This window comes from Ziziphus jujuba, chromosome 2 (genome assembly GCF_031755915.1).
Source record: "Ziziphus jujuba cultivar Dongzao chromosome 2, ASM3175591v1".
Classification (NCBI taxonomy): Eukaryota; Viridiplantae; Streptophyta; class Magnoliopsida; order Rosales; family Rhamnaceae; genus Ziziphus; species Ziziphus jujuba.
In genome coordinates this window covers 26,374,025-26,392,224 of record NC_083380.1, presented here as the reverse complement: position 1 = coordinate 26,392,224, position 18,200 = coordinate 26,374,025, and the positions used below count along the sequence as shown (strand labels likewise).

The window sequence follows — 18,200 nt, the reverse complement described above, 5'->3', positions numbered from 1 at the left end:
ATCATAAAACTAGAATGGCAGAAGAAGTTATATTAAATTATAAAGAACCATTTTGATTTAAGTTTTGTTTGAATTAGACAATTAAACTTTTATATTACTTATGTTATATATAAAAAATAATGAAATTTATAGATTACCTTCCTCAATCTTGACCATAGTGTCAACTTAGTTCCTCTTTTTTTTAAAAAAAAAAAAAAAAATTTTGGACAATGTCATTTTTAAATTTTGGTTAAATTAACAATTATATCCGGTTAAAACTTTTGGATTGTAATATTTTTATTATAGCTTATACTAGGAATGTTAAATTTAAAAGATATTTAGAATGTTCCTCGCCAATATAGGCTTAAAAAAGAATTGATTACAAAAGAATTGAAGAAAAATTGTGTATATATATATATATATAAATTAATTTTCATATTCTTGATATTTTAAATTAGAGAAGTTCTTTCTTATAATTTCATAAGAACTCTTTATATAATATCATTTCAAATATATAAAAAATAATTTTATGCAAAATTCTTAATACCTAAAACCAATCATTTATATAGCGAATTAGTAAGGCATTCAATTTTATACGTTCAAAAAACCCAAAAGATATGTATTTTTTAGGATGTTTGATCTCAACATTATAAATATTTTTAAAAATATTTGGTTTTATATTTTTGAATATATTTAAAATATTTAATTGTATTTTTTTTGAACACATTTGAGATATAAATCTATAAAGATGTTTAATTGTATACTTTTGAATATATTTAAAATATCTATTTTTATATTTTTAAATATATTTGAAATATTCTATCATATATTTTTAAATACAAATATATTCAATTATTAAATAATTTTAATAGTAATTTTAAATAAAAATAAAAATATCAATTTATTGTAACACTGTATAAATTTTATGAATTTTATTTGGTAGTGCCAGTATAACCTTTCTTTAAATTAAATTAAGATTCTCATTTATATATATATATATATATATTTATTATGTGGCTTTTTTATGGTTCTAAGGCTTTTTAGACTCAATTCTCGGGCTACATAGCCCAAAAAGTTTAAGTCTTGGGTATATGACTTTTTTTTTGGGTTTGACCCAATAATATCGTGATAACAATAAAAGGTCCAGAAAAATTTCTAGTCTTATGTATGCGTCCAAAAAAAAATAATAATAAAATAAATTGCAGTGATGTGTACGGTTTGGCTAATTTCAAAAAAAATAAGAATAAAAAAGTTAAAAAGAAACTTATATATATGGCCTTTTGGATGATCAAACGGATACATATGTTAGACTTATAGGTTTGATTTGGTGATAAAATTATTAAATATGTAAATTGTTTAATAAGCTGTAGTGAAAATTTTCGTTTCTTTTGACATATTGTAAATATATATTTATGCAAAACCATTTAGAATCTTAATTTTTAAAATAATGAATAAGGAATTCAATATTATAATAATTTATATGGGCAAACAATAACTTTGATAAAACTAAAGTTCTTTTAAAAATTAATGTTATATGACCCAATTCATGAAATTTACAAGTAATAATAGCATATAACTAGAGGGAGTTCATTAAATTTCGATGAGTGTGCCTACATGGCAATTTTCCCAATTTAAATTGTAGGATTAGTGAATATTTGTAGGTAAAATCTTTTTTCAGCCCAACCCAAAAGTACTTTTAATATAAACTAATCGACAAAAGTCGACCAATGCCACATGACAATGTCAAGGACCACACAATATTGCTATAAACCAATGTATGTCGTTCATCGACCCAACAAGAGTTAAAGACTGAAATAAAAATAAAGTTTTTTTTTTTTGGTGGAATATTTGTTTGATTTTTATAGATAATACAAATGAGAGGCTCAAATATCAAAAAGATAAACTGAAAGTGCTAAGCTGCCGACACGTGGATTTAAAACATACACAACACATAATTATTTTTATTTTTTTTTTATAATATCCCAAAAAAAAAAAAAGGTTCCACAAACTCCAATTTAATGAGAAAAGAGAAATTTGTTCAACAACGCTAGAACAAAATTTATTAACCAAACCGATAATATTACACTTAGCTTGCTCTTATACATAATAAAGAAGCTTTTTCCTCATAAAGTAAATCATGAGGAATAATAACAATAGAAAAATAAAACCAAAAAATTTACCCAAACCTATTCATATAAGTAATCAAATAAGGGTTGGCGGGTGGTTCATGTATCCCCCACCGCTGCCCAATTTCTGTCTCTGCCTTAAACAAAATAAAGCATATCCCAGAAAACCCCTAATTTAAATGATGATTTAGGGCCATTTTCAAATAACTAGCCCTTCTCATTTCCTCTACCCCTAAACCCCATTTCTAATTTTTTTTTTTATAGAACCCCATTTCTAATAACATTATGTTTTGACGACTCCTATATATCACACTAAAAATAACAAAGCCAAATTCTCATATTAATGGCTCTGTCATTTCTTTATTGCTCTAGTCTCCTTCTCCTTAATCCTATCATATAAGGTGATAATTTTATTATTATTATTATTATTATTATGGGAATTGTAGGCCACTATAGGTTTGGCCAAAGGACCAGCCAGGAGGAGCAACATTGTTAGAGACCACAGTGCGACCATCACTAGTGGTAACCTTAAAAGAGAGGCTTTGTCCATTAAGGTAAGCATTGCTTTGCCAATTTTGACCCCAATTCCTGGACATAGGTTGCCAATTAGTTTTTGACCCTTTGATTGAAACAGATTGGACATCACCAGCACCTCCTACGTTGGTGATCAAAACCAGATTGAAATAAGAATGGCCGTTGAATGTGAATCTGATGCCTCCCTTCTTTCGGCAGGGGACCCTGCATTATCACAATATAAAAGAAAAAGAGAAAAAAAAAAAGAAAAAAGTTTCAGATACAAAAAAAAAGCGAAAGATGTGCTTTGCTTATCAAAGAATCTATGAATAGATTTTCTATACTTTTGAATTGGATTTTGTTTATAACTTTTCATTTGAAATATTGAATTTTTACCCACCACAAGAAATTTTATGATCATAAAGCAGAGGGTTTTTGTTTTTTTTTTTATTTCTTTGATATTGTGATGAGGAATTTAAATTTGGACTATAAAAGTTTAAATTTAAATTAAATATTATTTAGAAACAAAAATACTTTATAAAAGTGAATATCGTGAATAAAAAGTATCTTTAAAAAAAGTTAAGATACATATATATAAGTCTTTACCATGTGCCATCAACATTTTTTTTAACATTAAAACATTTGCAAAAATAATGATTTTAAAAAAAAAAAATCTTTACTAATAATATTGCTCATATTCGACAATTTTTTTCAAAAACACCATCTTTAAAAAGTTCTGTAAAATAATATTATATATATATATACTAAAATATGTATATAGAAAACAAGTTCTGTTTACGAAGTGTAAGAAAAAGACAGAATACAAAAATTATGGGATATTGTTGGGAGACTTCAAGACTTGGATGAAAAAAGTTGAGAAAAGGCCATGCGTGCGGCGGCTGCTGATAACCTGACCGATTGTCAACAATGCTTTGTGATGTTTTCAGAGGTGATAAAAAGTAAAATAATGAATTTATATAGACTCATTGTGTTTACTTGTACAATAATTTTATATTCGGAATTTTTAAAAAAATTATATTAAAAAGAAAAAAGATAGTGGCTTTTACCTGCGGTAAGAGACGGGGACAATACCGGCTCTGTATTGAGCAATTTGTTGGAAGACAGGTTGAGAGAGATCAAAATGGTGTTGTGGAGGGTTGCACCAACCGCCAGCATTGTTTGGGAGTGCATTGTTTGGCGGACAGAAATTGGTGGCTGTGACCACAATTGAGCCTGGTCGGCACCATTTTGGGTCATCTGCACACCTAATTTCGAAACAGGCTCCACAGCTTAATCCATTGTTGAACAAGGCAGTGCTCAAGGCTGCTGTGTTTGTTCCATACCCTTGGCTGTATAAGTTTCCATAACCACAGGCTCCACCTATAAAATTATTCATAATTAAAGTATATTAAAGATTGTAACACCACTAATGATTATCATTTTTAAAAAAAAAAAATTTGGAAATATAAGGATTTGAACTCGAATCATCCTTCTACAAAACAATAAGTTTGACACTAATTATCTTCAAAGAAACTACTAATGATAATCATAAATAACAGCAAATGCTTCTTTTTTCAATACTGGAGATGAGGGTATCTGATTCAAAATAAATTCTGCTTGACAAATTAGTAGACTTTGGGACTAGGCCCACAATAAATGCTATTAGAATTGTTAATATATTAATTAGTGTGTGAAAATGAGTACTTTATATTTATTTATATTTGTTTTTATAAATTAGAGAGGGAAATCTTAGCATCTGGAGTCCAAAATTTACAAATTATCACTGAGAAATCATTATACAACATAAACACGACTATATGATTGAGTATGTACCACATAATAAGAAAAGAGTAATCATATGGTAACATTTTATTAAGTAATAGTAACTTTCTTAGGCAGTACGAAAAGTTTGAAGAGACTAACCCATTGTACCAGAGGCATCACCACCTCCATAGAAAGTGGCATGAGCATCAATCCAACCCTGATCACCATACCCAAAACCAAATAAGAAGGTACAAGCAGAGAGAATCCCCACCATGAAAACCGCAACAAGTGACATTTTTTTTTTTTTTTAGTTGTTACTTTTTCAAACGCAGAGACACAGAGAGAAGTTGGAATATGTGTGTGAGGAAAGATTGGAGGGGGCAGGTGAGGGGAATAAATAGATGGGTTGGAAGAGAAATTGGTAATTCTACAATAAAGAAGCTGATAAAAGGGGTTTGAGGTGTGGGGACCTTAAACGGCCAAGTGCTAGCGGTTTCTATGACTTTGAGAGGAGCAAGAGGCACTTTCTTGAAACCATGTGATTACCTACCTTTCTTTTTTTTTTTTTTCTTTTTTTGTTTGTTTCTGTGTACTGTGGAGTTTTAGAGTGTAGAGGGTGAGTGAAAAATGATGGAGGTTCAGAGACTGAGATTGAAGAGAGATAAAGATTTAGATACCCCCAAGCTGGATTTTGTGATTGCAAGCCGCAACCCGCAAGTGGCCTACCAAACCAAACCCTTTTCCGCCATCCTATAAACATTTACTTCATCTTCCACTTGCCCTTCATTATTATTTTATTATTTAGTTCTTTTTATTAATTTAATGTTCGTGTTGAGAAAACTATAAAACATATTTCTATATGCAATGATCACTTAGTTAACTGCCACATAATGAATTCGATCAAGCTTAGACACACAGTGACAAATAAGGGTAAAAAAAAATTTAAAAAAATGAAAAAGATGCAACCAATTAAATCTACCCAATCCTGGTTCGATTATTTCTCTCTCAATTAGATTGAAATGAAAATTAACAATTGGATAAAAGTCTAAATTTACCAACCAATGTGAACAAAACCGAACTACAGTGAATTAGATTGGATTGAATGAGATACTAAGAGTGGTTTGGATTGTATTGAAATTTTCCATTATTAATTACTGTTGAATCAGTTTGATTATTCTGAAACAGATCAGTTATGACCCCTAGTGACAGAGGAGCCTCACAATGAGAAATTAATGAGGGTTGAATGCATATACATACATACGTGAAACCTTAATCTATAACATATATAGAGGTAACACATATAGAACAGTATATAAGAGACTTAAGTAATAAATTTAGGTTATCTTACAACGTCTTTGTAGAAATAGAACTTATGTTCAAATATTGGTTAAATATGACTTCGATTACAATTAGGGCCCTTGTTGGGCCTCCATTTAACCCAAAAATTATCCTTATTAAATAAATAAAAAATAAAAAATAAAAATAAAATTAAAAAAACACGACGAAAATTGTCTTCTAATCTTTAAAGCATTAATATTTTTTTTAAAAAAAAAAGATTTATTACATTTGAAAGTTTTTATGTCCAATAAGCCTTTAAATAGAACGAATCTTTATGGAATTGGCACATTTTCTTAGTAACAAGGATGTTTGTGCCGAACCAATAAAAATTACAAACTTAATTTCGTTGGTGAATTAATTCGTTAATTAACAGTAATATGGATTAATTGGCGGAGCTAAACCTACCAAGCGTTTTTTGATGATTGTCCAAAAGCATATATCGATCGGTTGCTTGGTTTATCCCAACTAAGCCATCATTCCAATAATGCGACTACTCGGCTGATTTTCCTCTGTTATCTCATTTAATTATACACCTCGTAAAGCAATTTTGCTAACAAACACACCAATTCTTAAGCGGTGGGCCATCAGTATTTTATCGAAATAGACAAGATGTTTGAATCTATTATAGACAAAAAATTGGTGGTACGCGTATAATACAACATAAGATTGATGTTTACTGTAATAGTGCTATATATATATATATACATATATACGTGTATTTATAATGACTCGCACCTTTTGGTGATATGGGCGACATCTTCCACCTCTTTTCATTTAAAAAAAAAAAAAAAAAAAAAAAAAGACGTCTCCCACCTCTTGATAAGGAATGATTGTTTAATCATACATAACTAAAGCATTTCTAATGAACTTTTTTATATATCTTATGCTTTTTATAAGTTATTTAAAGATATCAATGTGGGATTAATTTATAATTCTACTCACTAACACTAATTTTTAATTTTCAAAAATTCACAAGAAAAAAACTTTTAATTTTAAAAATGTGAGAGATATGAAATCAAAAATCAGAACAATATATTATTCTTCAAAATTGTAGTTTTGTCACAAAATTTCGTCTTAAAAAAAGGAACTAATACGAAACAATATTTTGATGTGAATAAGTATATATATGATTCACATTAATTTCAAATCCAAGTTATAGATTAGTAAAACATGAAGTATTTATGCAACAAGTTCTTCCTATACATATTCCTGTTAGGAGCCATAATATATATATATATATATATATATATTTTGGTAATGGTTAAGAGCCATAATATGGTTGGTATACACTATACATGTGTTCTATCTTGAGCCTTTATTTATTTATTAATTTTTGGGAAAGAGATCTATATTGAGCTTCTATCATAGTTCTTTTGTAGTTGTTGCCATATCGGGATGTATTCATGTTTTAACTTTTATCCTTATTGTTGATAGCAATATAATATTAAAATTCAATCTATTTTTAATGAAAAGGAAAAATCCCTGGAGTTATAAAAATTTGGACGTTACATCTATGTAAGGTACGAATTGGGAAAATAGGTGTATCCTTAGGGCACAAAAACATTTTTTTTGGGGTAAATTTCAGGCACAAAAGCCTTGCCTCTTAGAGGTTTGGCGTGGTATATTATAGCCCAACTTTTATCATTGTTATTATTATTATTTATTAATTTTTCAAAAGTAAGGACCAAATTAAGATACAGTCCGAAGTAGAAGATGATTATCATAATTATTATATTGAAGAAAATTTAAAAATAGAATAAAAAGCATAATACAATGGTACTTGTCATTGTATTTTGTTGGTCCGTGGAGACACATATACAAACTGCATTAATAATGGCATTTAATATTCAGGACTACTTTCTTACATGGTCTGAAAGCATGCTTTCATATGTTTATAACTCAGTGCCCCAAAAAATTTGCCAGCCTCACTTTCCCACGCTTAGGTTTCAAATTTAGAAAAAACGCTTTGTTTTGAAGCAAAGTTTGGAAAAAGACAGTTAACGTTATATTTATTGCCTAATATACCCTTTGATATCATAAGGTACAAGTCTTTTTTAACATTAATAAGTTTTTTTTTTTTTAACAAAAGTTAAAAAAAAATTCTATAAAATTTAAAAAAGAAAAAGAAAAATTAATGTTAAAAATAAGCATTAAAAATATTTGGCAAAATCCTTAGGCTCCTATACTGCATAGCTTACCTATTCAAAAGAAAATAATAATGATAATAATAAATAACATTAAACTGCACATTTTTTAAAAGAAAATGAAACATAATACAATAAAAAAAAATAGATAAAAATTGATTAGACTATAATCATATCTAAATACTATATTATAGGAATTATTAAGTAAATAAACTTGTAATATATATGAGATTAAATTTTTTATTGGAAATTTAGAAAGTATGAAGTTTTCATAAATCTATTATGAATAAATATTTATTATTTTTTCTTGAAAACTTGTAATTTACAAAATTTTCATTAACTTATTATAAATATATGTTTACTAATTTTATGTTAATGGCATATATCATATATGGTGATATAGACTTATATATATTAACTTTTAAAATATGAATTATTTTATTATTTTTAGTTATTTTATTTAATTGAAATAATAATAAAAATAGCTAAACGCCTCCTAGTAATGCTCAAATTTATAAAATTTAAAACTTAACCTTACGCTTTATCATATCTGACGTCTTTTAAAACCTATATAACTATATATATAATGGTGCTTTCTCAACTTTTTAAATTAAAAATAAATTAATTTAATTATTTAAAGTGGTTAGAATCATATATATTTGATGTCATATATTTAATATGATATTATAATAAATGTACAGTTCTAAATTACGAAATCTGCTTATATTTATAGATTTCAGTTTAATTCTATATTTAAAATTAGGATATCTCCTTCTCAACCGAATCAAATTGTATATGTAAATATTTCAAATCTCTACTATGATATTCTCCATTCCTACTCAAAACGTAATGTTTTTCCACACACATTTTGAACCACCTAAAAAAGAAAAAAAAAAATCCCCAACTTTGACTTTAAAAAATAACTTTGACCCTTTTGAATCCTAACCATAACCTTCTCATTCAATGTTATCGGTTAGGCTGCACACATCTGAGAGAGAAAGAGACAGCACGTGGGTGATGCGTGATGATGTATATGCAGTTTACAATTTGAGGTGAGCATCAGCCTCAGGATGGTGGTGCATCGGAAGGACCAAAACAATTAGCCAACTAGCTAACTTTATAATCATGGATATTTATTACATCTTATTGTTACTTTTTTTCTTCAAAATTTAATGCTCTTAAATTCCTCAGCTTGCAAAAGTTGAATTTGCTTGTGAATAGCATAATATATATGTACATATATAATTTTCATATCAGGACCATCTAAATAAAAACTATCAACTTCTTTTATAAACTTAGAGAATTATTCATCAAAAAATCCTAGAAAATAATTGTATACGTATGAGATTTTCATTTTTTAATATATTCACAAAAATATATATATATATATATATATATATGAGATTTTGATACCTTACATAATTTACACTTTAGAATATTTCCAATAGAATGTGAATTGTAAAAATAATTATATCACATAAATAATATAAGCAATATTTTTAAAAACTTATTTTTTAATGATAGTGTTAAAAAAGAATATCAAATTGATTTAGCCTAAATATTATCAATGTGAACATCTAGTTTTAGAAATTCTGTTAAAATATTATAAAAACAAATTTTTCGCTAAAAGGTTAATTCTTTTAAAAAAATTAAAATAAAATATATAGTTAATTAATGATCATAAACACAGATTTTGTGCACATTTTATTGAAAAATAATTTTAAATTTGACTATATATTTATGTCATATAGATTAAAACAATATTAATTTTTTAAATGTTATATAAAGAGGAAGCCACATTTAACATTGTAAATGCTTATATTGAAAATTTAATGATACGATAAGTGTTAAAATTTCAAATCTTAGAATTAAATCATCAATTGATGAATTATTTCTTATATATATATATATATAGTAAGTTTTTATTTACAGGATTTGTTCATAAAAGCATCATCAACTTTTAATATATATATATATATATATAGTCAAGTTTATATCAAATATATTTTTATTAGTTTTTGAATTACATTTAAAAGTTAGAATTTAAAAATTAAAAATTAATCAAATATAAATTTAATAATATATTAAAATCTTATTTAGAAAAAAAAAATCAATTAGAATCTAATAATTAATAAATATAATTTTAAATTTTAACTTTTTATACAATTTTACAATTCAAAAAAGAAAATTTTCACATTAATTTTTATATTAAATATCTGATTTATATATTGATAAAACAGCAGCACTACAGCAACTTTTAATTCTTCCTCTTCTCTAGTCATTTTTTATTTTCCTTCTTGATATCCTCTGTTCTCCTGTCAGCTTTGATTTTTATTCTTTAGCACCTCGGTTCACAGTCCATGGTCCAGATGTGTTATGCAACTTGGACATCTATAATCTCCTATGCATGCATCTCTCTCTTTTTCTCTCTCTAATCTTTGCAATTTCTTACTCAGTTTTTCTGTCTCTTGGCACATCTCGTGCACTACTCGATCTCTATATTATATTATTTACAACTTTCCAAATTAAAAAACAAAAATACATGATAAAAAAATGCAAAAAAAAAAAAAAAAGCTTTATTTTCACCTAAATTTTCCATTTCAATTGTTCTTATATATGTAGTTAAAAAGCATATATCAAAGATCTTTTAATTAAAGCATAAATAAAGATTCTTTAAGTAATTGGCTGCTTCAAAAGGTTGATTTTCTCAACATAATTTAATAACATTTATTATGTTAGTAATGAATCATATCAATGATGATAATTAATGATAATAAATAATAAAACTCATATTTAGTTGTTGAATGGTGATGAATAAAAACATTAGTAGAAAGGCGATTGCATCTATGCAAGAAAAGTAGAAGCAATTAATATTATGAATATCACAGAGAACCTAAAGGAATTAACAGGGCCCTAAAATTACATAGTTTATGTCACTAATTTTGTACTATTCCTAAAAACATAACATTAGTCATATTAAAGAAATTTTTGTGGTGAGACTGATTTTATGATAAAATCAGAAACAATGGTCTATAAAATATGTAACATTCATATTCATCACAACAGCTAGAGCTGCTTCCCCTCAAGTTATGGCAAACAATTTTAACAAGTCATTTAGACTATTTATATGACATCATTCAACTATCTTAATTTATACATGACACTTCAAGCAAAAAAAAAAAAAAAAATTCCTGCTTTCGTAGATTTGTGACGAAGATTGGTCAATAAATTATGATTTACCCATTTATATAAATATATAAACCTTCAAACTTAGTGATTGGTAGATTCGAATGCTAGTGTGCTATGTATAAGGTAATCTTTTTTATCCTCAAACTACATTAAATCTCTTATCATTTTTTATTTTATTTTATTTTTTTTATGTGTGTTCTTTCTATTTTGATGTTTGTTATTGAAATTATCCAACAAATTAGAAGGAGTGAATAATTCTCAATAACTTAAACTGCACATCTCAAACTATCTTTTTTTTTATTTTTTTTTTATTTTAACGGTTAGTCCAATAATGCATTTTTTAACAAATGAATAGGATGAAGCTAACTTACACATTGTACTTACAAATAAAAGTGAATTAATACAAACATAAAATAGTTTTATAAACAAAATTACAGACAATAAATAAGTTTATTTTATCAATTTCATTTAAAAAAATGCAAAATAAATTAATAAACAATCTCTCATCATATTGATTATTAATGTGGGTGGGTGCAGGACACTAAAAGGCTACTTGCTGTTCAATCCCACATCGTTCAAGTATAGATCAAGGGATGATTCAAATATAATTATAATCATTCTCATGACAACTAGGCTTTTTTAGAGCGGTTGGCTTTAGAATTTGAAAGAACTCCAAAATTAAGCGTACTCAGGCAAGAGCAATTCTAGAATAAATGACCTCTTGGAAAGCTCTGACAAAGAAAATCTTATACCGACTATGATAGTTAAATTGCGGACAATATCGGTAGAGAATGACAGATTTGCTAGTGTAAACAGGGTGTTACAAATAGTACCAAAGAATGTATCCGATCCGAAGTATGCCAACGAGGATGTTAGGGCCTAAAGGGGTGGATCGTGGCAATTAGTGTGGAAGGATGCAAAACTCTTGCAAGCTACCTAGTATCCAATCCCGCATTTTTCGAGTGTAGATGAGAGAATGATTCAAATGTAATCATAATCATTCTCATAATTCGAAGCTTTTTCAGAGTGATTGGCCTCAGGGTTTGAAAGAACTTTGAAGTTAAACATGCTCAGGCGAGAGTAATCTAAAAATGGGTAACCTTCTGAAAAGCTTTGAACAAAAAATTCCATACCGAATGCAATGGCTAAACTGATAGGTCTGTCAGTGGAGACGGAATGTTACAATGTACTTTTCATAAAGACCTTCTTTATCAACTATTGGATCTTTTCAAAAATTAAGATTTAAAGATAAATTTGAGGTTTATATGAGTCTTTAACAGGGTTCACTTTGCCTTTCAAGAGTCTTAGTATTTCATTAGACTCGTATAAACCCCAAATATATAATTAAATCTCAACTTTTAGAAGGATAAAGGCTAATAAGGAAGGTACCAATAAGAAATTCATCGAGATATTTTGATAAGATTGGATGGTTAAACTAAACCAATAAAAAAGAAAATAAAAAAAAACTATAATTTGTACAAAATAGCAATATAACCATTATAGTTGTTGGAGGTTGAAAGTACAAGACATATCATCTTTTGAAGGATAAAACAATAAATCCAAAGTATATTAAACTATAAATTACTCAATCAGTAATTTTGTGGATTAATTGTGAAAATTTCTATAGAAAGGTTCAAGGACTACTTTTTATTCATATTGTAAGCTTACTTATACACAGTTGACAATATTACACATATGAAAACTAAGATTATACAAGGAATGTATATATGTACATTACAATAGAGATATAATGGTTAGATGATAGCGGTAATTGTATTTGACATGTATATATTAATTGCTTTTGATTGGGCATATATTGAGCATGTTGACCCTAATTTGATTCTTTTTTATTTGATTCAACATAATTTAATTTTATTTCCTTAAGATGCCCCCTTAAGCTAGTTGTAATAGGACTCTAAACCCCTAACTTAACCAAAATCTTGCAAAACAAGCACGAGGTAATGCCTTTGTAAAAATATCAAGGTAAGTAAGACTTGAAACATATTGGATGAACAAAGAGCTACCATTTCATGAAGAAAGTGATAGTTTAATTTAATGTGTTTAGTATAAGCATGAAACATTGGGTTCATTGTCATTTAAAGTGCATCTAGATTATCACAAAACAATTGTGGAGAATATAACAAAGAGATGCTAATGTCACTAAGAAGAAAAGAAATTCAAGTGAGCTCAATAATGGTAGATGCCATGGATCTATACTCGGCTTCAGAGTTAAAATAAGAATGGTGGGCATTTACTTGAAGCACTGGGAAATACAGTTTGCTCAAAGAAAAACATAGTAGCCAGTTATGCTATGTTAGAAATGGGACACCTTGCCTAATCTGCATAAAAAAAACCATAAAGATTGCAAGAGCTTTGACAAAGATAGCAAAGCCTAAAATTAGATGTATCATCACGACATCTCATAATCTTTTGACAGCTCACAAATGAACCAAGTTAGGTTACTTAAGTACTAATAGACCTTATTGATCGCGAAAGTTATGTCAAGTCTAGTGAATGTTACATATTGAAGAGATCCCATAAGACAATAATAAGCAAACACTTTAATAACATCTCCATCTGTGCTTGTAGCTTTTATTTTAAAAGCCATAGGCGCTGATATTGGAAAACATTCAGACATGCAAGCTCATTCAAAAAGGTCATGAATGTACTTGGTCTAAAGATAGATGTGCACCACTAGTAAAATACTTAATCTCAACACCAACGAAAAGATGAAGTCGACCTAAATCCTTCATTGTAAATTTTTGACCAAGTTTGTGAATGATGAATTAAAAAGAAGTTATACTACTTACTTTTAGAGTGATATTGTCAACATAACTGAGAAGTAAAATAACAAGGAATCCGACCGATAAACAAAGAGTGATGAATTTACAACATTACACTTGAATCAATGATTAAGCAAGAATTAGGAGAGACAATCAAACCAAGCTTAAGGAGGTTATTTCAGTCAACATAATGATTTTTGAATAAGATAAACATGATTTGAATAAGTACTGCTCACAAAACAAGATGTGTTGTTTCATTAATAAGGTTTCTTTTAAATTTCGATGAAATATACATCCTTCTCACCAAGTTGCCTAAAGGACCATTTATATGTTAAAGCTAAAGAAATTATTAGAAAATATATTTCATCATAATCAAAATCAGAGACTTGAGTGAAATCATTCGCCACTAAACAGGCCTTGAACCAATCTAATGTGCCATCCTCTTTATATATTAAAAGATAAAACCATTTATAACCAACTATATTAATGTTACTTGGTGATGGAACAAGCTACCGTGTACAATCAAATTAAAAAGCTTGAAATTGATCATTCATATATGCTATCCATCATGGACCCTTGAGTACAGTGCAAAAAGATTTGGGCTCAGTAAGAGTAGAGTAGTCAGATGAGAAAAGTATCATTTGCCAAATAAATGAAAGATTAGTTCTAAGCTTGTGTTATGTAATCATAGGATGAGTGGTCATAGGTTACATAGGAGCAATAGGTTGGGCACCTGATGAATCAATGGGTAGATAAATAAAGAGATGCACATCAAGTTGAGGATCAATTCCAGTATGAATAAAGAGAATTTATGTCAAATTAGTACTAGTATGATCCAATTTAGAACTAGATAAGGATGTCTCATGATGAACAAAGGAAGCTTAAGATAAACGGGCACTAGCTTGGTATTTCTTAATTCTTTATTTTTATTTGAAAGAAAAATAATGCCTGCAGTTTGAAATAAATCAGGATGATGTATTAGATGATGACCTCGCACTTCAAAAGAATAATAATAAAAGATTATATTCAATTTGTTCAATGATGGATTCAGTGGGATTTGTTGGCACGGCAACAATTGTTGTAGGTATTGAAAGATCGAACTTATCTATAAAAGGCTCACCAAAATTTATATAAGGTATTAAGAGATTTACATGAGATGATTTAGAAGTTGTTGTAAGAATGATGGAGTTTCTATTATATATAAGCCACTCATCAAAGTCTAGGAAAGTTGTAATTTCTAGGTTGAAGGACATGTGAGTTGTAGAGTTTGTATTATAGGGAAATAAAGACTCATCAAACACTACATATCTTGACAGATATACTTAATTAGTTTTAAGATATAAGTAGTAGAATTTTTTATGCGTTGGGCTATAGCTATAAAATACACGGAGATAGGTTTTGGGATCAAACTTTGTTTTGCCTTGATGCCATAATGATGGAAAACATCGACAAACAAAGATTTATAATCCAGAATAATCAAGTTTCCATTCGTACAACAATGTATATGAAATGACATTATGTAACATTGAAGAAGGTAGTTGATTGATGAGGTATGCTGCTACCATAAAAGCATCAACCTAATATATCAATGGAACATTTGCTTGAAAAGACATGGTTAGGCCAGTTTCAGTCACATGATTATGCTTGTGTTTTGCAACATTGTTTTGTTTAGGTGTTACAGGACAAGAGTTTTGCTATTTTATACCACATTCAAGATGGTTAAGAAAATCAAAAGAAGTAAATTCAACATTACCATCTCATTAGAACTCGTTGATCTTTCTGTTAAATTTGATTTTCAACCAACCTTTGAAACTTGACAAAGCAACTGAAAAAATCTATTTTCTTCCTAAGAGCACATTAACTTGAGAATAGAGAGTAACCTTAAACTAATATTGCATAACAATGAAAGTTTTGAAAAGAATTAACTAGGGCAGCCTTATAACCATAATGGGTTTAATCTAATGGAGAATCACTTATTTTATTGGAATCACTAAATTAAAGTTTACAATTTTTGCCCATTTGATAGCTAGCGCGTATGGAAAGCTTAGTATACTAATGAGAACAGTAATATTTTGTCGATCTTTCAAAACTTTGAAAGACTTCAAAATTATGGCCAAATTTTTTATGCCATAGATTTGAAAAGTCGGATAAGATTTTTATGTCGAAAGCTCCAAAACTAGCTATCTTATAACAAACAACTAACACAAGCTTACTCAACTAATCTCATAAATAAACACCTTCGCATCTCTGCCTCCTTTTGTTGCATTAAACACTTCATAGAAGTGATTCTTTAAAGAGTATAGCTGGCCATTTTCATATTCTCTTGCTATTATTTACTATTTTTAATCCTTCATCACAAAACCATATGTGGTGAATTCAAAGATACAAGAAGTGGACATTAATAAACTTCCCAACAGATAAAAGGTTTTTCTCTAATTCAAGAACAAGTATATCTTTTAAATTAATTGTTCCATGATTGATAGATATAGATGCATCACCGATATAAGTACTGGTAATGCTTCTCTATTGCCAACATAAATCATATCATGTCCATTGTATGGTTTAAGATTATTAAGCTTATCTGGGTCATTAGTCTTATGTGTTGTAGTTCCAGAGTCAACATAGAACAATTCATCTTCTTGATCAATCAATAAAAAGGTAGTTATCACTAAATGAACTTCTTTGGATTAATAGTTATGATTAGATAAATTCCAACAATCTTTGGAAAAGTGATTGAATTATGTTCAGAATTGACAGTGAATTTTTTCATGAGACGAATTACCTTATTGAAGGTGGTTATGATGTTGTTTGAAATCTTGTTGAGGTGGGTTTTTATGTAGGTTGAAATTCCGATGAGGTGGAAGTGGAGGAATACTTCTATTTAATGAAGAATCACCATGCCTACTACTAGAACAAAGCCTCTTCCATGTGAGTTAAAGTTCTCATTCCTCTAGTATTATGACCCCTTCCACATTGTCGTAAGAATGCTTCTGTATGTCCAACATAATGCTTGTCTTCTTCCTTCTGTGCAACTAATGCCTGGTCATGACTTTGCAGAGCAAGCACAAATTGACTGAACGTTTGGATATGATGGTTTTTGTGGGCATTGTTACACAAAAATCTTGATATTTTAATCCTAAACTATGAGCCAATTGAAAAACTTTATGCAAATCAAACATTAGATGATTGATTGTCACTAAATCATTCCAAATTTTCTTAAATTTTTGAAGGTACTCATCTATAGATAAAGGACCTTTCTTGAGCAATAATAGCATATTTTTCAATTGTCCTTCCTTTTCTTTTGTTGCAAGCAAGAATTGTTCCTGAAGAGAATCCTAAACTTGATATGCATTAGTTGCTCCAACAATAAGGCTTAGGACTTTTTGATCATGAGTCCTTGAACTCAAGCTATTAGAAAACTTATCATTATTAATCCAAGGTTCAAAATTTTTGTTTACCTCAATCTTATCATCAATGTTGTTAATGGTTTATGAAGTTTGTTCAACATCTTTAAAATAGTGGTGAACTCCAAGGCTACACATCAAGGGAAGAAATTGTAATCTCTAAAAGATAAAGTTGGTTATAGTAAGTCTTATGAAAACAAGGCTTGCGCACTGATGAAAGGCTTGGATTATGAGAACTACTTTTTGCTTGATAGATAGCACTGAAGCAGACATGATTTTATTGCTAATTTGTAGGGATGAAGGCTTCGATATCATGTATTGATTTAAAAAAAATAATCAAAAATGTTTTAGTCTATGTAAGATAAAATGAAAGCATGCCAAAATTAAGGAGTGCAATCAAATAAAAGCAAATTAGAAGAAATAGAAATGCGCAGGAATCTAACTCAATCAGGCAACTTTATTCAAGAATAGAAAATTAAAGAATCTTAAAAGATTTTTAGACATAAAAAATAAAATATTTAGAATAATAATTAGACCTGGCAACATGTTATGTGAATCGTGTTCATGTCGTGCTCGTGTGGAATTTAGTTAACCTAAATACGACTTGTTAAGCTTTCGTGTAAAACTAGATAAATTCAAACTCATTCAATAAAATATCGTATAACTCGTCACTCAACTCGTTAGCCCATTAAGAATAAATATAAATTTTAAAATTTAAATTTAACTTAGCTTTCAAATAATAAAATAATATTTAATAATAAATTAAATAATTTTAATATTATAAAACTTTTGTGATTACAAAAATACTCCTCTTTAATGAATTTTATGGTTTATCATGTATTATCGTGTTTACCCTATTAAAACCTGATAATTTATTGAGTCTTATTAAGTGACAGTGATAAAGAACCGATAGGATATTGTCAATCAAAACCCATAAATTATCGTGTAGATTTGTGTAGT

General features: G+C 28.3%; 1 protein-coding gene across 1 annotated transcript; it reads right to left on the bottom strand.

Moving 5' to 3' along the window:
• Positions 1-2,012: 2,012 nt before the first annotated feature.
• Positions 2,013-4,873, bottom strand: LOC107419239 (expansin-A1). Its single transcript, XM_016027983.4, has 3 exons — positions 4,542-4,873; positions 3,686-3,998; positions 2,013-2,843 (listed from the first exon to the last, which is right to left on the bottom strand). The coding sequence occupies exons 1-3, from the start codon at positions 4,675-4,677 to the stop codon at positions 2,537-2,539; spliced, it is 756 nt and encodes a 251-aa protein (XP_015883469.3). The 5' UTR covers positions 4,678-4,873; the 3' UTR covers positions 2,013-2,536.
• Between the last annotated feature and the right edge of the window lie 13,327 nt (positions 4,874-18,200).

What these genes read in the sequence shown, in the direction of transcription:
- LOC107419239 (XM_016027983.4), bottom strand. Translation starts at nt 4,677, where the DNA reads ATGTCACTTGTTGCGGTTTTCATGGTGGGGATTCTCTCTGCTTGTACC. An exon ending in TGATGCCTCTGGTACAATGG is followed by an intron (nt 3,999 to 4,541) that starts GTTAGTCTCTTC and finishes ATAATTTTATAG; the next exon opens with GTGGAGCCTGTGGTTATGGA. An exon ending in GTCCCCGTCTCTTACCGCAG is followed by an intron (nt 2,844 to 3,685) that starts GTAAAAGCCACT and finishes GTGATAATGCAG; the next exon opens with GGTCCCCTGCCGAAAGAAGG.